This window comes from Tachysurus vachellii, chromosome 10 (assembly GCF_030014155.1).
Source record: "Tachysurus vachellii isolate PV-2020 chromosome 10, HZAU_Pvac_v1, whole genome shotgun sequence".
NCBI lineage: Eukaryota > Metazoa > Chordata > Actinopteri > Siluriformes > Bagridae > Tachysurus > Tachysurus vachellii.
In genome coordinates, this window is record NC_083469.1 from 22,315,997 (window position 1) to 22,337,068 (window position 21,072).

At 41.2% G+C, this 21,072-nt stretch overlaps 1 protein-coding gene across 1 annotated transcript in view; it reads left to right on the forward strand.

The window, feature by feature from the left end:
• The window catches only part of ush2a (Usher syndrome 2A (autosomal recessive, mild)), a 213,705-nt gene that overhangs the window by 53,547 nt on the left and 139,086 nt on the right, over positions 1-21,072 (forward strand). The window contains exons 13-20 of the mRNA XM_060880326.1: positions 1,523-2,161; positions 6,191-6,371; positions 9,024-9,187; positions 9,737-9,895; positions 10,885-11,382; positions 12,809-13,087; positions 14,370-14,539; positions 16,619-16,763. Of these exons, the coding sequence (XP_060736309.1) occupies positions 1,523-2,161; positions 6,191-6,371; positions 9,024-9,187; positions 9,737-9,895; positions 10,885-11,382; positions 12,809-13,087; positions 14,370-14,539; positions 16,619-16,763 (2,235 nt within the window). The remainder of the gene's footprint in view (positions 1-1,522; positions 2,162-6,190; positions 6,372-9,023; positions 9,188-9,736; positions 9,896-10,884; positions 11,383-12,808; positions 13,088-14,369; positions 14,540-16,618; positions 16,764-21,072) is intronic.

Genomic DNA, 21,072 nt, shown 5'->3' on the forward strand with positions numbered 1-21,072 from the left:
AGGGGCATTACTGATCGAGTGCACAGAGCCTGGCTGTGTAACTACACCGTCACATATCATGCATACACAACTGCACGGCCACACACACACACACACAACACACACATTTACGACTTGAAGACCAGCACTTGGCCTAGATTACAGTTTCTATTTTTTTCTAATCCCAAGCACAAAAACACGTAATCAAACATCATATCTGCGAACCAGTTTAAATCCCGTCAGCTATAACGCACTTCTTTTGTATCCTTCTCATAAATAAAAGCAGCCAATTCTCTCCCTGTAATATCCAAATCCAGACAAATGCACTAACAAATCGAAGGCGTTCGGCTTTGTTGTTATCAGGGCATTCATCTGTGTCACTTTGCACACTTAACATAACATCGTAACAAGGTTTAACCGTGGGCAGGGAGCAATATATTAATATTGAAATTAATTTAGCGTCATTAAGTGTGCCTTAGTGCAGGAACAGAAAGCAGCTGCTGAGTGTGGAGTCCCTGCTACTTATAGCAGCAATACTCAGTGCCCCTTAGGCTCTGCTCAGCAACATTAGGAATAGATTACCTGTCAGGAATATGTATGGCATAGTCAAATAAGTGCCGTGCATATTTAAAAAAAAAAAAAAAAGATATAATTTGAATCTATGCTTTTTTTTGTGCTTTTTTTTTTCTTTTCGAACTTCAATAGGAGTAATTCTTAATGTTGTAATTCGTTTGCAGCTGCAGTTATTTTTAACCTCTTACTTACCAAGCAGCAACAACACTTCATTTTTTATTATTTTTATTATTATTATTATTATTTAATTTATTTATTTTTCTTTTAGTGAAATTAAGTGTTATGCCTGAGGTGGGTCATTCATCATTGGGCAAGGGCCTCACTTAATGATGTCGTTTCCCTACTGCCCTGCCAACACACACACACACACACACACACCTACACTTACAGCCCAATTTACTACATGCTATTTTTCTTTTTAAAAAAAGATTTTATACTTGGCATTATGAGACATGGGACATCCATTTCTGCACTTTCTAGAACTGGTTTAGTAAAATGAATCTACACGTCTGTGCACTCACATCCAGAGTATTTTAAAGATGCATTATGGCTGTATGTAATCATATATAAAGCTGGTTAGTTTGTTCAGGTGACATGATTCTAACTTCTGTACTCAATCTCAGATTAGAACTGACTCCACAGTGCATGATGCAGTAGGAGGACAGGAAAGGTAACAATTGGGCGATTTGGATTTAAAAGCCAATCCAAACTCAATTACTGTTGATTATCATATATTATAACTGACATGTACTGATTGACGTGTAAATAATGTATAACTTTTTGCATCAGTAAGGTGATTTCTACATACCTTTTAAAAAAACATTGTCATTTATTTACTTCTGAGCTCATGACTGGATAAGAAGCCGCTGAATAGAATCATATTGTATTGTAGCAGATTTAATGTCTTATTTTTTTTAATTATTTAACATGGAAGCTCAAGGTGATGATGATTATCCTGTTCTGTTTCCAGGTCTTTCCTGTGACCGCTGCAACTATGGCTTCAAGTTTCTTAACCACACCAATCCAGATGGCTGTGAGCCGTGTGCTTGTAATCCAGACGGATCTCTGCACCAGTTTTGCAACCCTTTCTCAGGCCAGTGCGAATGCAAGAGTGGCATCCAGGGCCTCCTGTGTGACACCTGCCCTCCTGGCACTTACGGTCCAAGGGCGGGTGGCGTCTGCGTGTCGTGCAACTGCAGTGCTGCCGGCACTGTCCCAGGCTCAGTGTGTCACCCGTTAACAGGTCAGTGTGTGTGCCGGCCACATGCGGAGGGCCGCCAATGTGACTCGTGCCGTGATGGCTGGTACGCATCGGGCCTTGAGGGCTGCCAGCCATGTCACTGTGACCCCAGGGGCACCGTTAAAGGATCAGCTTTTTGTGATAAGGAAAGTGGGAAGTGCCAGTGTAAGAGTGGCGTGGGAGGTCTTCGCTGTAACCACTGTTCTGCACATATGTATAACCTGAGCTTGGATAATGACACGCATGCTTGCCAACCATGCAACTGCGACCGTGTGGGCACCTTGGCCGAAACGGTGTGCGACCCTGACAGTGGGCAATGTGTTTGTGTGCCCAACCATCAAGCAGTGGACTGTAGCACCTGTAAGCCAGGTGAGTGTTAGCAGTTAATAATAAAAACAATGTTACTAAAATTTAGTTTTTCTAGAGCAAAAAAAACATGATGAATGTGTAATGGTATGGGGGAGGGGGAGGGGGGTACATTTTAATTATTTTGAGCTGTTGATCATGCCAATGCTTTTATTTCTGCTATTGTTTAACAGAATAAATAGGCATTGTGTAGCAGATCGCTGCTCTCTGCATTTATTCTTGGCTCCATATAGAATTTTGCTCATATTGTTGTCCCCAGGAGTAGCATACGTTTTAGTAGTCAGTGATATTGCAAGCGGTCTAGAGTCAGTTCTGTTACAAAGCCATTTCTGCCATTAAGAATTAGAAGATCCTCTGGAGGATTAGCAAGTTTGGCCACCTCTTTGGGTAAATATCTATCCCACTGACATCATGGTGCACTGCCAGCAGCACAAGCAGTTCAATTTTTTCATAAAAAACTCAAGCATCTGTTCTCATTGTATTCGTAGTGAACATGGATTGTCCCCAAAACTGGCTTTTTACTGTAAAATAAAACACTGGCAATAGAACACGCCACTAAATCAGCAGTGTTTGCTTTGTAAAGCCAACAAATCCTTTGCATGAACCATACTGACATTTTCAGCCTCAAAGTTTTTTAAAATGAAATCCTATATTCCAGTCTAAAACATGAGGGGGAGAAGGTGGAAGAACTAAAACCTTACAGGATAATAAACATTGAAGCTACATGTGAAATAATATTGAAATAGACAGGAGTTTCTTAAAGTTTACTTCTTAAAGTATCATATCACTGTACAGCGTGTGTGACTCTGATCTCACATAGATGGTTTAAATGGGTGCCTATCTACTGTGATTAGTGCTTCATACTTGTGTCTAAAAATGGTGCAAAAAAGTATCATCGGTTGTTAAATTGACTCCAAATCCTAATATGGATCATTTCTTGTAAAGAACTCCAAACCTTGAAGGACACAAGAGAGACAGGAGACTAAAGACTATATACTATATGGCCAAACATTTGTGCTTACATGAAAATGACATACACAATAGCATATCGTCACTCTCAGGCGGAATCCTCGTATCTACAAATCCGTTATTTTTCAGGATATTAAAAAAACGCCGTACCTTAGCTGCAGTGCACAGGGTTTAGTCCGCGTTGCAGTGGATTGTCTTGCACTAAATTCCTGTCCTCAGACGAGCACCAGAACTAGCGGGGGTCAACAATTTTTTTTCTTTGAGCCCAGTGTTTTGAAGACATTTACCTCAGAAGACGTGTTGATTCGTTGCGACTCTTCTTGAGGAGAAATATGCCGTGAAGCTCTCCCGCGGAGTGAGGAAGAGGTGGACAGTTGAAGTGTCCAATGGAGTTATGAGATTTGTGCTCAAGCTATTTTCAAGACTTTAGATTGGTTAATAACTTGTAAAAATAACAGACCCACGTGGGGACTGACCAATAGCATCGATATGTGAAAAAATATGAAATTGACCAAATTTGGACATACGAGGTTTCCGCCCGACAGCGACAATGTGTTTCTGTTTAAACTGCCATTTATAATTTAGTCCTGCCTTTTTTCTAATAACCTCCACTTTTCTGGGAAGGATTTACTCTAGGTATTGGAACATGACTGTAACATTACAAAGACAGTGTTACAAATAAAATTACATTGAACTGAAAATTGAATTGAGGTCAGTCACTGTTGATGAGCAAGGAGGTCTGTGGTACAGTTAGTGTTTCAGTTTATTCCAGCGCTGTGACATTGGTGTGATTGGGGTCTTTGCTCCTTTGCACAAAGAGAGGTTCATGAGGACATTGTCATACTAGTCGTTTGCTTCCAACATGCTGGTTACAGTTCGCAAAAGTCTCAAATGTGGATGTTATGTGTCCAGAAACTTTATAAATCTCACATACTCTATTTCAGATATTTGGTGAACAATCATCTGTAGAGCCTATACAAGGGATTGCAGTAGTTTATATGTTGTAAAACATTTATTTTTACACCCATCACACATTTCTGTAAATATTTTATTATATATTTTCATGTGACAACACTAAATAAATGACACTTAGCTACAGAGTAAAGTAGTGTGTGTACAGCTTGTATAACAGTGTAAATTTGCGGTCCTCTCAAAATAACTCAACACACAGCCATTAATGTCTAAACCGCTGGCCACAAAAGTAAGTACACCCCTAAGTGAAAATGTCCAAATTGGGCCCAAAATGTCAATATTGTGTGCGGCCACCATTATTTTCCAGCAATGCCTTAACCCTCTTGGGCATGGAGTTCACCAGAGCGTCACAGATTGCCACTGGAGTCCTCTTCAGCTGGTGGACGTTAGAGACCGTGCGCTCCTCCACCTTCCATTTAAGGATGCTCCACAGATGTTCAATAGTGTTTAGGTCTGGAGACATGCTTGGCCAGGCCATCACCTTTACCCTCAGCTTCTTTAGCAAGGCAGTGGTCGTCTTGGAGGTGTTTGGGGTCGTTATCATCTTGGAATACTGCCCTCTTATTCAGTACATGTTGGCATTCAGGGTTCATGACACTCCCATCACCATGCATGACTGTAGGTAAGACTCACTTGTCTTTATACTCCTCACCTGGTTGCCGCCACACACGCTGTTTATCTTGGTCTCATCAGATCACAGGACATGGTTTCAGTAATCCATGTCCTTAGTCTGTTTGTCTTCAGCAAACAGTTTGCAGTCTTTTTTGTACATCATCTTTAGCAGAGGCTTCCTTCTGGGATGACAGCCATGCAGACCAATTTGATGTAGTGTGTGGCATATTGTCTGAGCACTGACAGGCTGACCTCCCACCCCTTCAACGTCTGCAGCAATGCTGGCAGCATTCATGCATCTATTTCCCAAACACAACCTCTGGATATGACACTGACCACGTGCACTCAACTTCTTGGGTCGACCATGGCGAGGCCTGTTCTGAGTGGAACCTGTCCAGTTAAACCACTGTATGGTTTTGGCCACTGTGGTGCAGGTCAGTTTCAGGGTCTTGGTAATCTTCTTTTAGCCTACGCCATCTTTATGTAGAGCAACAATTCTTTTTTTCAGATCCTCAGAGAGTTCTTTGCCATGAGGTGCCATGTTGACCTTCCATTGACTAGTATGAAAGATTGAGAGCTGCTCCCCATTCACACCTAAGACCTTGTAACACTAACGAGTCACATGACACCGGGGAGAGAAAATGGCTAATTGTGCCCAATTTGGACATTTTCACTTAGGGGTGTACTTACTTTTGTGGCCAGTGGTTTAGACATTAATGGCTGTGTGTTGAGTTATTTTGAGGGGACCAGCAAATGTACACTATTATACAAGCTGTACACTCGTACCACAGTGTCATTTCTTCAGTGTTGTCACATGAAAAGGTATAATAAAATATTTAGAAAAATGTAAATAGGGTTATAGTTTATAGAGTCATGGTTATTAGCACTAATCGATAGACTTTATAATAATCATACATTTAAAAAAAAAAAGCCCCAAACCCTTTAAAGAACACCTCATGGAACCTAAATGCAGTAACCAGACGAGAACGTATGGTTGCTCCTTCTTCAAACAAAGCACCTGATGAAATAGTGCGGGGTGCACCCAGCTTCCACCGAGCCTTCCGGTCCACCCAGCACATAAAGCATGTGCACCGAGAGTGGTGCTGGCAGGAGAAAATTGAAAGCGCATGGAGAAAGGGGGGGATCCATCTACAAGAGCTGATGACTCTGTTTGGAACCCTCCCCATCCCCCTTCCCTTGGCCCTGTGTGTGTGTGTGTGTGTGTGTGTGTGTCACAGCTCTGTTCACTCGTATTTCACCCGTGGGCTGTGGAGCAGGCTGTGATTGAAACATCTCAAACCTGCTGGTCCTTCCTGTCTGAATGATGCCCTTGAGTTTCACAAAGTCTTTCCTTCTTCTCTTAAAAGTAGTCCTTTTTCTCTTGCTATAACACAAGATAACCATATGGTCCCACTGTGGCCAACTATGAATTTAAGGCTCGTGGATGCATCTCATTTGATTCTTTTTTTATTTTTACAGGTTTCTTGCGTTCTGACAAACATGGTGTGTGTGAGGCCTGTGACTGTCACCCAATGGGAGCAGTTGGACAAGTGTGTGACGCAGACACGGGGCAATGCACATGTGCTGATTTGTCCCTCGCTGGCCGCAAGTGTGACCGATGCCAGGAGTTTTACTTCGGTTTTAACCCCATCATGGGAAGGTTAGTGGTGCACGCTGACAATCTATCTCAAGATGAAAAACATACAGTTGGGGCCAAACATAAACATCTGTGTGTGCACCTGTGGCTGGATTTAAGGTCTTTTGAACCACTGTGAAACAATGACAGGAAAATTCAAGCAACTCAATCAAAAAAAAAAGAATATGGACTCTTTAAAATGCCTTAGGAGCAATTTCCTAAAGCACCCATACTGTAGCATTTGTACAAACAATTGTATGCAAATATAAAAATCTTTTGACAATAGACATCATTTTGAAAGGAGAAACAAATTCACCCCTAAGGATGAAGAAACTTTGATAGGAAAGGTTCATCTAAATGTCAGGACAACAACAAAGGAGCTGGTAAAGTTGGAGGTACCAAAGTAAATGCATGCTCTATCACAGACAGCTAAAGTCTGTAGCTCAAGAAAGAAGTCCCCACTTTGTACCAGTTTCTTGGATGTATCTTCTCTGGACAGATGAAACAAAATCAAACTGTTTAGCCACAATGATCAGCACTTACGAGAAAACTTAATAAGGCTGTTAATCTAAAAAAAAATCCCCGCTGTGAAGCATGAGGATGGCAGCATGTTAATCAGTGGGTTGAGGGCCTTGCTCAGGGGCCCAACGTGGACCTTTCCCCCGATGTTCCGAACTACAACACAGAGCCTTAACCACTTAAGCCGCCTTCAATGCTAACACAGTGTATGTAAACATCCTATTTGACCCACCGGAACTTAATCTGTCTCTTAGCTTGTTTGATTTTATATAGCAAATGTACAGTATAGTAACCTAAAATGTCTTTAGCCTTGCTGTATGTAAACTGTAGAACAATTTGCAATTACAATTTGCCCCCTCTCTCCGTGAATAACACCGATGACTGAGTCTTATCTATATTACCATGTCTTTCCACTTTGCTATGGCTATTTCAGCTAGTTAGCAGTTTGATGGCCTGCAGGTCCAGCCTGTGTTCATAAAAGGTCAGAGCAGCCATTACGGTAACCTGCCTAAATGATCATATGCTTTAATGCTGTCGGAACTGGATTCATCAGATACATCCATTAAGCAGTAAATACGTCATGTGTTAATTATATCCACTTCAGAAACTCTTGCCAGCATGCACATTTGACCTGCAATAAGACACACAAACATAAAACCTTTTTTTCCCTTTTTTATATTCTTCCATTCAGCAGTTTTGTGTGGTATTCATTTATTTATTTATTTATTATTATTATTATTTTTTTTTTTTTGATATTATCAAGTTTTTCTGAGACCCCACTGCCCATGGGTACATTTGGTCTGAAGTCTTGTTCGAATGACCTTAAAGAAAGCTCCAAGGAGATATTTAACCCCGAGCCATGCTGAGGAAAGCAGAAAAAAATAAAAACGGCGGGAGACGCCATAAGCAGCTTCCAGATCAACATCTTTTTACCTTTTCAAAATAAAATCCAGGCTGTTTGGGAAGCACTGCAGGTCAACCGAATATTAATTGTGGCAAGATCCGAATGCTGAAAATGCGTGAGGGCTTTTGTACGTCAAACAAAAAAAGCTTAGCAGACATCGCAAATTGCTAATCCATACGCATCACGACGGATCGCTCCAGTTTGCACTTATTCACAGCAGGGATGAAAAATGAACTATTTAAAATGATTACAGAGAAGCTTAAATGACATCAGGAGAATCCGCCAAATAAAGATTTCTTTCTAGAAATACTACAAACTCATTTACTCCATCTTCTTCAAAATCAATAAGGTTGCGCATCTTATTTTGCGGATATTATATCGCTCTGTCTGATGCGGCTCGTCTAATGGGGGTCGGTTAAAAGGCCACAATATGGTTATGGAATATTTCCCATCACAGCAGACATAAGCTCAGCTGCCTAGAATGCAGTGGTGGGCTAATTATTTAACCTTAGAGGGAAACAGTTTTATTGCATGGGCAAGATCTGTTTCTGCTTACAAACTAGGAATGCAATTTACCTGTTTATTTTAGTTGCTGCTGGAACTTGTTCAATCACAATTAGTTTATGAAAAGCAAACTTTGCATGCCAAGTCCTTTTTCAGCAGCTGGTCCGAGCCTGTCCGGATACACTTCAGGGACGATTTCCAGTCGTAAGATGTATCATTGTCTAAAATTTCATATCCAATATATGCAAGTAGGACTAAATGTTTTTATTACAGCGCACTTATTTTCTTACTGTCATCTACATGGGTTATCAAAAAAGTTGTGTCTCCTTGTGAAGAGTCAAGGTCGAAGCGTGTCAGAAAACGACGAGCAAATCCCAAACCTAACTGAATGACAGGACAAATTTGCGGCTCATTAAGAATCTTGCGCTTTTCTCAGCTGTATGTGAGAGTGTCAGGCTCTTGGCCCTCACGTCACCCTTCAGCAGCTCCACTGGGGGTTACACTGCTTCACACTCCAACAACCTTCCTTCAGACTGTGTTGTGAGCATCTGTAAATGCCTCTTCTTAGTGTGTTTTAGTGTGTCGTGTAACCTTCGCCTCTCATCCAATCCAGGATCAGTGACTCTCTGTGCAGACTCACTGTGCAGAAAAACCTGGACGTAACTTTTGGTTAATGTCAAACGCAGCAAATCACTGTAGGTAGCTGAGGAAATTATGTGTGCATGAGATCTTCCTTCTCTTGTGTCTAGGTGTGAGCAGTGTGGCTGCGATCCAGCAGGGAGTTTCAACGGCTCCTGCCACGCCGAGACAGGCCAGTGCCCGTGCAAGCTGTTCGTGACAGGAGAGAAATGTGAACTGTGCGTAAAAGGAGCGAGTCACATGGACCCAGCCAACCACTTGGGCTGCAGTAAAGGTCACAACTCAAAAAGCATTTTCATATGTTCCTCCATATGGCTTCAGATTGTGTAACTTTTTGTCCTTGCCTGCGTTTTACAGTATCTGTACTTATGGAGTTTTCGCTCTGTAAACACTGACCGGTTTGTTTCCTTTTGCGACATGTTGCACCATCTTGTTTAAAAGTTATACGTTTATAAATTTCACTGTGGCACATTTTAGTGTGTTTTATATTCTTTAATGTGTCTATGGCATTGGGGGTGGTGGGGGAGTGGTACCCTTAATGTCTCAAGTTTCCGCCCCCTACAAATCTGTTTTATTAAGTCAGTGCATTTTAAGTGCACTGCATGTTCGGCCCCAAAAGCTCCACCCCTCGCACACACACACACACGCACACACACACCTCCCACCTCCTTTTTAAACACAGTCTAGTTGTTACATTTTTATCCGTCTGAAAGATTTTTAACCTTGCTGTTTTTTCCTTGGCCAACAATGTTTTTTTTTTCACTGCGACCATAATAAATGTCAGTCAGGGTTATTTGTCTCTACTCTCACCCTCTGTTATTAGAGCCCAGACAGCAGCCTCCTCCGACAGGCACCGTGTTCAACGGCAGCACTATTGAGCTTAGCTGGAACGCCCCAGATTCTCCCAACAGCAATTCCCTCACCTATACGCTTCTCCGGAACATGGAGCCAATCCATACCAGCTACGACCAGCTGCCTTTTGGTCAGTCAAAATATTCCTGTGGTGCTTTTAACAACAGATGTCACAAAACAGCTTTACAGAAATCTGGGTGTAGATTAAGATTCAGATCTCTAACAAACAAACCCAAGGCCACAGGAGCAATGGATATTCTCTCTGTGGTGACACGCAAAGAAACTTCGACTCAAACAGGAACCTCTTCTAGGTGACGCCAGATTGTGGGATTAAAAATCTTAAGTCATGCAGTACAGAGTATGTCATAAAGGCTGTTCAGCTTTAGCATATTGAGAATAAGAGTCAGGGAATAAGCACAGGAAAATCTTAAGTATACATGCACAAATCCAGAAGGTTTTTCAAATGTTTCATGTTTGGTAGCTGAATTTGAGTTTGCCTTGATTTATATGTGCTACATTGGCTGAAGGTGTATACGTGAGCATGTCTGGGTCTGTTTTCAGTTTTTGTGAAGACACAAAACTTAAAACAGGAAATGTGTGAAGTAGTAAAATGTCTTTAGCCTGGAGTAATGTATGTAAACTTTTAGCCTCAACTGTAGAAGCACCTAATAAGGTACAAAATACACCACATTAGCTGCGAAATGGCGTACTGTCTGTACTATTTCTATTCTACCCTCCAGTGTATGGATTTTTAAAGGGTAGTAATGGAACTGTGATGTTTGTTTACTCAAACTGTGAACGGCATCAGACACGTAATGCAGCATGTTAGTTTTAGTAGAATACTGTAGAATTTTTAGAATGTTTAATAAATCACACCACGGGAGCTATTTTAAAAGATGTTTGTTAAACATCCTGTTAACCGGAGTGTCCTCACACATCATGAAATTTTCATCATCCAAAAAATTCAACAAACGTTGTCGCTCAGATGGATAGTCTGGACAAGTGTGCAGACACGGGCAGAGAAGGTTAAGCTATAAAATTAGCCAGGTGAAAATAGTAACTCGTTGTTTTTGAGTGTCTAGATTTTTAAAAATGCTCATATGTTTTTCGTCTGTACAGGAACGATGCACCTCACAGACTCTGCTCTGTCTCCGTACTCCCTGTACACTTACCAGCTCATCACCAGCAATGTGCACGGTAACACCAGCAGCCCCATTGTCACTCTACGCACTCTGTCCTCTGTCCCTGACGTCAGTGAGCTGCAGTTGACTGTGGTAGGTCGGTCTAACCCCACCAGCATTTCGTTTAACTGGACAGAGCCTGTAAATACCTCGGGCCCTGTGGAGCACTACACCCTGAGTTCTGTGGATGAACAGAGCGGAGAAGAGAACCTTCATTACCAGGGCCTCGGCTCAGAGGTCACAGTGGACACCCTGCGGCCGTTCAGTCGTTACAGCTTCAGTCTGCAGGCTTGCACTAGTGGTGGTTGTGCTCGGACTGCCATCGTCAGTGTGGTTACAGCACAGGTTTCACCACAGCAGCAGCCAGCACCACGCGTGAGAACACTTTCCCCAACGCAGCTCCAAGTAAACTGGGATCCACCCGCCATGCCAAACGGTAAACCAGGGGATTATAGGAATGTTCAGGTCTTAGTTATATGCTAGAAAGGATTGTATACCAACCACATGCCCACATTGTCTTTTTAATAAATGCAGTGTTATTTCTATTTTACTTGAGCAGCTTTACAGAATTATGTATATATATTTATATGTCTAAAGGAAGCATCAGTAATCATTTGGATTACTGCAGAAAATAAGATCTGAGATTAACAAAAGGTTATGAAAAGGTTATGACACGTTTGCTCAAGATAATCACAAATGAACACAATGACCATGCATAAATTCAAAGTAAATACAATCAGAAGAAGTAAAACACTAAAGTTAGTGTACAATTGTACACAAATTACGCCACAGTCACCTGATTTCATCACTACCACCTCTCTGACCTGCTGTGCTCTTTTTGTTAAGGAATCGCAACAAACCTATTAGGAGATAAGTTTTCCTGTCCGGCTTGATGAAGTTTCACGTCCATGACAACCTCTTTAGTCCTGTTTAACTCCTTATTAAAGTAATGTGAAGTAAAAAAAAAATCCCAACTGGAGTATTACTGATGTATTTAATGTCGAAGAATAAAACCCTCTGTTTCTGTTATCCATAGACCAATGGACAAAGGACAGCACAATGCGGACGTTGGTGTTTTTGCATAGCTTTAAATGAAGCACCACTGAAGTGTAGTGCTGCTTTTTCTCTGTTACTGGGATTTACTGTACCTGAACTTACTAAGAATCCCCTGCTGTATCTTCCTCACATTCTGTTAGCAGCTTCAGCCCCATCATTACAATAATGAGAAACACCATTACAGAAATGCTATTTGATCTCTGGCCGGCTGAAAATTAATTCCTGGCGAACTTTAATCTACAACCGAGAGGCTTGATTAAGGCTCAGCCCGTGCTTCATTCTGCCGTATAAACTAGCGGGGCCACGCTTCACACTTTAAGGCGCTTGATTGCCGCATACAATTATGCATTGTGCCTCACGCCAGTGAAAGTGCTGCAAAATAGCTTCCTGTATATCAGTGACTTTTAATGCCAGCTATCATGCTTTATCACAAATTAACTCATTAACATGGGCCATTATAAAGTACCCTCTGAGAATTCTCCTAACAATTCTACTCTCTTTTTAATTGTGTCTGATTTTTCTCTCTCTCTCTCTCTCTTTCTCTCTCTCTTTCTTTTTTTTTTGCTTTCATCTCACTGCAGATGTAATTGCATGTTGTCAGTGTCTGGTTTTACATCACAATATCTCCCCAATATTTCCTCTGCTAAGGCCCTATTTAGGAAATTGTAGAAAATTATAAGTATATGCAGTGTTTCTGTTCAACACCTGGAATAAAAAAAACTGTTGATTTCCCTCATTGTTATAAAAGGTCAATACAAAAAGCACAAAAACATTCCTCACGCATTTGTTTTTGGTCATATTTCCAGGTATAATTATCAGGTACGAGCTCTTCATGCAAGTGCTCAACCAGTCGCTGGGAAATGTGACCAATCCCAGCACAGAACACAGGATTTTCCTCAGCTCAGGTTGGCTGGACCCACTGCAGCCTTCAGACTCGGCCGGTGAGGACGCTCTGACGCCACCCGAGAGCAGCCTGGTGGTGTCTGATCTGGAGCCCTTCACTGCATATGGCTTCAGAGTGCTCGCTGTTAACATGGCCGGCAGCACCACATCAGAGTGGAGTACTGCACGTACTGCAGAGGGAGGTTAGACACACACACACACACACACACACACACACAGTCTATCCCACGAAACAACAAAAAAAACAAGAATCCATTTACTATTACCTGATCCTTCATGTACTATCCAGATAAATACCCTAATAAAATGATATAATATTCTTACATACAATTACAAGAATCTTTTCAGCTCTGGATTTGGGGGTTAGAAAATACTTTACTGATATTTCTTGCACCTCAGGAGTTGGGTGTTTGATCTCTGTCTCTGCTTTGCCTGGTGAGTTTTCATGTACTTCCCTTGTATTAAGGGTTTCCTCCAGGTTTTACTCCATTTTCCTCTCTCAACTCCAAAGACATACGCTGTAGACCGACTGCCATATCGAAATTGTCATAGTGTGAGTGATTGTGCCCCACCCAGTGTGTCCCCCTCCCCCTCTGACTCAAATCCCCTGAGCTAGGCTCTAGGTTCTCCATGATCTAAGTGTCTAAATGGATCACCGTTACCAGTTGGACGTCTGAAGTTTATTACTTTATCTTCACAGATGAAGATCGGAAAAGTCATCACCTGGTCGTTTACGGTCATGATGTTACCTCAGATTCTTACTGTTGTCTAAGCAGAACCTGATGCGATGCTCTGCCTTATGTTTCAACATATTTTGCATTAATTAAAGTTTTTTTTTTTTGCTTAAAATGGTTATGTTTTTATTTTACCGTATTTTTACTGTCAGCCAGTGAAACCATTCTGATCCTCTCACCTGAACTCTACACAGTTGTGTCTGACACTCAGTTTCTGAAACACTAAGTTAAGCACATCTGGCACCAAGAAGACAGTGAGATGACTTTTCTCCGTTCTCACTTTTGATTTGAAGATCTGTCATTATCTGATGCACTGTTCTGCTGCCACATGATTGGCTCATGATACATGACTAAATGCTGTGTATATGCATTATATACATTTTATAGGGTTGATTTTCAGTAACTCTGCATTAACATTTACTAAATGCTCAATGTGCAAGAACTTTTAACTAAAGGCTTGTAATCGTAGCACAGCAGAAGATGTCTATTGGTTTCATTTTAATATCCGAGCTGCTTTATTCACTGGCCAAGGCTCTCTGGCTCTCTGTTTTTACTGATCATAGATGTGTTTAAACTTCAACAGTTGGTCTTTATGAAAATGCTGTGCTACAGAGTGGAGTTGTGCGGATCCACCTCTCCTATTGTAGTGTTGCTTTTATCGTACGAATAATCAAACGCTGCCCTGAGGATTAGCAGCCGATACTGAAATTGTGTGTCCTCTCCCCCACAGTGCCGGAGTACATGAGCCCTCCACAGGTGTCTCCGGTGTCCCCGTCTTCACTTCAAGTGAGCTGGGAGACGCCACGGGAGCAAGACATCAGGGGGATAGTGACCGCATATCAAGTCAGCCTTTACCAAGAGCAGACTTCCAACCCATTCACCCCTCCTGTACTGACACAGGTACTGAAATGTATACAAATGTTATGAAATAGGCTTTATTTAAAAGTTAGTTTAGCGTAAATGGATTGAAAGGTGATGCATTGCACACCGTGAAATAATGTATGGCCAATGTGACCAGCTCCAGTCCAGTGTATTGGTGTATAAAGACATCTGATAGTTAACGAATGGGGTCGGGCATCCGGATGCTTTGGTTTCAGTTCTTGGATTTAAATGATATTCAATTCATCATACTAGCTTCATGATTCGATTCAGTTAGATTCTCTAAATATTTCGAACGGAATTATAAAGAAAAATAAGGACAGAAAAGATTTATTTCTCAATCATGAACTATGCATATTTGTCTATATAAAGTAAAATAACAAAAATGGCTGTGAGCAGAGGATTAGTATTATAAACAAAATGGACTATACAGTAGGTTTACCATTTCATTACAAATAATCAGGAATATCAATAAATATGTTTCTCCCAAATTCTCTCAAAGATTTGATTAAAATAACTGAAAGTCTGAAACCTGTTGAAAATGATTGACTTGAAACATAATGGGCTCTGTAGCAGCGCTCGAGGAGACATTTTAATTATTAGAGCTCCAAAGTCAGCTAAAATGCCAACTTCCTCTGCTTTTTCACAGGGACTGTGTTTTATAATACAATTTTAATTTGTTATGAACAGGCAACCATAGGTGTTTAATGCAACTCTGGTAGTGTCCTTCATTACATCTTAATCATTTGTGAAGTTTTATTTAGCTGAGCTGTCAAACAGCTCCACGACTTGTGTCAGAATCATGAACAGGAACGAGGCAGAGGTCAGGCGAACAGCGATGTCTGTCTGGGAATATCCAAAATACACAAACCAGAAACTAGAACTAGATCAAGACCCAGAAACGAAGTTTAAGAACACAGAACAAAGCGGCTTGGTAAATTCAGATGGGCAAGAACTGAAAGTTACTGCACACCGAGCAACTAAACATAAGGGTTGAATTACACAAACTAATCAACTGTGATGAAGACACAGGAGAGTCAGTCATTGTCAGGAGATGGAAGGAGACAAGGCAAAACACGTGTGACAATGAAAACAAACACAAGACAATACAGGACGTATTGCACTGGAGCGCCTTGAACATGCTTGCTAGCGTCAGAACTGCACTGTTTGAATTGAGAGTCAATACTGAACATATGTTGCTTAAAATAAATTATAGAAATATTTTCCATTTTTAAAGAATATTATAGCTCTATTATTGTGCCGATTCCATTATCTGTACTGGACATGTATTTTACCTACCAAAGCAAGTCTAAATAGCTAATAAACGGCTACTACTGTAATACACAGCTACTACTCATCATCTGGAAAGATTTCAAGATATGCTCATGGACTGATTATATTAGCCCGAACGAGGATGTAACAGAGTAAGGAATTGAGGGCTGAGCCAATTGTACATTGACCTCTTATTTTTCTTTTCTATTTTTTATCCACTAACTACATTTGTGTTTCACATGCATTCTTAGTTCCTCTTGCTCTTTACTTTTGTCTGGACCTATGTGCATGCAGTGGTCCCGTGGGTCCAGGAAGGTTTATTCCTTCACTGATGTGGAAACTGTGTGTGTGTGTGTGTGTGTGTGTGTGTAATAAAGGTTAAATAAGGTCTGAACATTGTGGACTGTTCACTGGTTACTGACTGTATCAGGATCACCTCTCCTCTCTAGTGTCTGTATTTCCAAAGGGGTTTGATGAGCCTATTTTTTTAACAACATTCCTTTTAATTGGATATTTGTTATCTTAGATTTTAATTAAGCTGATAATATTTTTCAGCTGTATCCTGGAGATATATGACCTCTCATTTTTTTCCTTTTAACAAACACGTCAGGTCATCTAGGCATGACAGATATTGTGTGTGTGTGAGTGTGTGTGTGTGTGTGTGTGTGTGCGCACACATGAGAGAGAGAGAGATTTTTGAGAGAGACACATGGATTAGGTGGGACATACACTATGTAGCCATGCTATGTGTAATCTGTTTAATCTGTGTGTGTGTGTGTTTGTGTGTGTGTGTGTGTGTGTGTGTGTGTTGGTGTGTGGGATCCCCAGCTGTTGTACAACGCCTCAGCAGACGAGCGGAGCTACACAGTGACAGGCCTGAAGAGCTATAAGGTTTACAGCTTCACTGTGACTGCATGTAACACACAGGGGTGTGTGAGCAGTCTTCCTGCTTCAGGACGCACTCAACCATCAGGTTAATAAACACTAACTGATTAGCCATCACTTCCGACATGCCAGCTCGATAAGAAAATGATGTCATTGAATGTACTGTAAATTGGACAGTGTTTTATTTACCAAGTAATTTGGTATTCATGAAAATCCTGTAAATTCAGAAAAAAACATGCTCTTACTTCAAATCATATAATTTGCATAGATTACTGCACTGCACTGACCTTTAATATGGGGAATATAATGTCAAATTTGAAGTATATAGAAGCTGCGAATTAGCAGAACTTGTAAACAAATGCCTCATCATACAGAAAATTTAGATGTCACTTATTACGATAAAAATCATATTATTAAAAAAAACTGGCACAGAAGTACATCAAAAATAACTTCTGCTTTTTAACCTTTACTCTCATTGCTCATTTCATGCTCCGAACTATCTGACCTTTTATGGAATTTCATGGGCGTCACTTCATGCAAATGAGCTGTGTCGGGAACATAAGATTAAATAATCCTAGATTATTTGTAAACCTGCCAGAAAATTGTAGTTTGGTTTGGGTTTGTTGTCATGTTATGAGGCAAAGACAACAAACATGAATCAGGGGCGTGTTTGTCGTGGAGTGGAGATGCATGAGGAGGGAAGGACGGCATCCTTGCTGCCCCCCCCGTGACAGTCGCATTCACCCTGGTATTTTTGGAGCCGATACAACAGGACAGGGTAAACTGGAACGGGGGAAGAAGAGATAGCTCAGCTGATTGGTTGAACTTTGGTACCCTAGCTTCTTGTGGTTGGTAAATACAGTGAATGGATGACAGCAAGAGCCGCCACTTCCCCAGGGCAAGCTGTTCAGCTTGCCCTGGGGAAGTGGCGGCTCTTGCTGTCATCCATTCACTGTATTTACCAACCACAAGAAGATTTACCCAACATCTCCCGGTTCCCAGTGTTGGAAAAACAGCTGCCTTGAGAAGAAGGCAACAGGATGGAGCTTGAGATTTCCCCTGAATTGTTGTGAAAGGATACAATTCAATTGCATTCAGTTGTTACAAGGCAGCATTACAGGCATGAAGGATGACCCAGACGGCCGAGTCTGAAGGCTGCAGACGTCTCAGTGGTGTCTACCTCCACAACAAAAGGCCTTTAAGGATCAGCATGTTATAGGAGGATGGGAGCTGTGAGCCATGACTTCCTCAGGACAGCAATGTTATGGGGTTAGAGCAGATACTGCACTGCCATATAGTGTACATGTGCCTGTGCTTTTGCACTTTACTTTATAACGTCATGATATCCAGTATAAGTCCATGATATTAAAAAGATCTGGTAAAATTGAAGCCAACAAAACCCTTTTTCTCCACACTGCCCACTATGTGGTTTCATCATCCAAATAAATGTAATAATTATGATAATACGCTAACATTTCTATAGATTTTTGTAAAGAGAAATAATGATGCATTACCTGTGTCTCTTGAGGCATTGTGCTGTTAGTGTGTGTTCTGTATGTATGTGTGTGTTTTCATACTCACAACTCGCATACACTCACAACCAAATTATGAGTAGAAATTGGGACAAGTGTTTTTTTTAATTAAGTTGATGTATGTGATCTGTATTAATTCCGCCTGTGTTAATACGTGTTAATTTCCATCTGAATATTAATGAAGTGCCTGTAATTGAACACGTCCATCATCACTTTGTTTAAAGGCCAGTACATAGCAGCTGAGGGACACACAAGTGGCACCTTTAATTCTCACTCCGCCAACAGGAAGTGTTGCTCTCCGTCGAAACTGGAAGACTTTTCATCCCTGGAGAATATGAATGAAAGTTATTTGAGATTTACTCTCAGGTTATCTTTACTATTTTCGTACAAGAGAAAGTTGGGATAAATTGGTTCAGGCATTCAGACAGGTTAGGAAAGTATGTCATCAAGCCATTTTCATCGGAGGAACGTACTTTTTGAGTGTTACCTCTATTTTCCCCCCTCGTTTAATTTTTTGTTCTACAGAGATTGTGCCGCACCGACATTCCACCCAGCCTAAGGCAGTGAGGGTTCTTTTGTGGGCTTTCTTCCCCCTTTTCCTGTCCTTATTAACCATCTACATCTCACCTTATATGATGACTTAATGACTCCCTCAACCCTCCTGCCGGAGTTCGACGCTCACCTCGTCCACTTGCCCATTTGCAGGCGAATTCATCGCTCGGCAGTAAAAACAATTTACTGTTAATTACAAGGAGAAAAATGTGCTGGCTAGCTCCCCATGAACACCATGAATCAAACACCACTCATGGAGATTTATACGGAATATGTAAGTAGGACGAATTAGTGGGGTTTAATAACAGAGGCACAAATCACGCAGCCTTCAAGGGCCCTTAATTGATACTGTGGGAAATGATGGACATGAATCCATCAGGCTCTTGGCGCCACTGTAAGATATGGTCAGCTCAATATGCTGCTGTGGATGTTATTGCTTCCTGCATACGACAGAAGCACATTTGTCGCTTTGCCACTGCACACGTTGTCATCATAGTACGAATGTTTGCTTTTTGCTGCCATTCACTAAATCGTGCTTTTGGGATACCAAATTAGGAACATGTTTTCATTCGGTTGCATAGATGAGCTTTAAAACATCCGATTTTTTTCTTTACCCTGATTTAATGTCTTTTCTTAAGTTTGCCTCAGGTTGGTTGAATCTCTCTCTCTCTCTCTCTCTCTCTCTCTCTCTCTCTCTCTCTCTCTCTCTCTCTCTCTCTCTCTCTCCTACCAACACACACTTTGGCAAATCCCTGGCCCACTTAAGCACATGTCTCTTTTATCCTTGTCCCAGGCCCATTCAGTAACTCTGACAGGACTTTGATGTTGATGATTGCAATTTATGTGATCCTTACTTTGTTTTTATGACTGTGTGCATACACAGAGCCCATCGTTTTTATACAGATGCGCCATTAGACTGAATTACCATCTGTTCAAACGCAGCAGTCAGCAGCTGCTTCCATTGGGTCGGTTAGAACGGCATCGCATTTCTCTCAGTGCCCGAACAAGCAGTGTGTAACGAGCTTTATCCACAGCGTTCACAGCAAAACAGTGACCGTGTGGATGAATTTAATTGTGTTTGAGCCTTAAAGCTTTGGAGACTTCATGCAGAGATGTAAACCAGAACAATGCTCAGTGGCCTGTAAGCGCCAAACATGTAAGGAGGACAGAAAAAATTTACAAGGAAACACAGAAGCACATCAGAAAACTACAAACACATCAAACTAGAAACACATCTGTGGGCTTAAGTGGGAGAAAAAAAGTTGGAGAAAACATTTGTCTTCTGTTAGTAACAAGCTGGCCAGTCCACTGTGATGAGTGGTGTGTGTTTATATTTTTACTATATAGGGAATGATCTCGATAAATATGTGAAGATCAAGTAGAATTCAGAGTTAAGAGGTGCTGCTTTGTTTACTTTTCATGCTTTTGATGGAAAAGCTTGAAGCAGAACTGCAAGTTCAAGACTGTCCTGAGTTCCCAAGTACAAATTCCGAGTTGAGGGTCTCAGGGGTTCTATGTTGCATTATGACTTTTACTTGAAATGCAACATTTAATGTTCACAACCCAGAATCTCTCATCGAAAATGTCTCCTCGATCCTGATTTACGCTAAACAAAGTAGCACTTCTTTACTTTGTTTTAATAAGTATTTTAATCTGTACATTTACAAGCATTCGATTCAGACCAATAAGTAAATACATTATACTGATAATCAAGAACGGTGTCTGTACAGTTTATTGTTTTGCATCATTCTGTTTTACATCATTTATCACAATTATCAGGATAGAGATCTAGTGCCAACCACAAACACACACATGTGGAGATATACACATATATATTTAGATGAGATTTCCCGTCTGCAGTGGTCTTTATCTATCACAAGTGCTCCAAGGAAGTAACAAGACACATTGATGGACATGGGGAGTGAAGGCTGACCATTGTAGTTCAATACAACTGATGAGTTTCTGTAGCTCAAATTGCTGAAGAAGTTAATGCTAGTTCTGAAGGTTTCAGAATACACAGTTTATCGCAGTTTGTTGCGTATGGGGCTGCATAGACGCAGACCAGTCAGGGTGCTCATGCTGATGAGCACATGAGCATCAGAACTAGACCACAGTGCAATGGAAGAAGGTGGCCTGGTCAAATGAATCACCTTTTATTCTACATCATGTGGAAGGCCAGGTGCATGTGCGTTGCTCACCTTGGGAACACATGGCACTAGGATGCACTAGGATGCACTATGGGAAGTCGGCAAGCCGTTGGGGGCAGTGTTATAATTTGGGCAATGTTCTGCAGGGAAACCTTGGGTCCTGCAA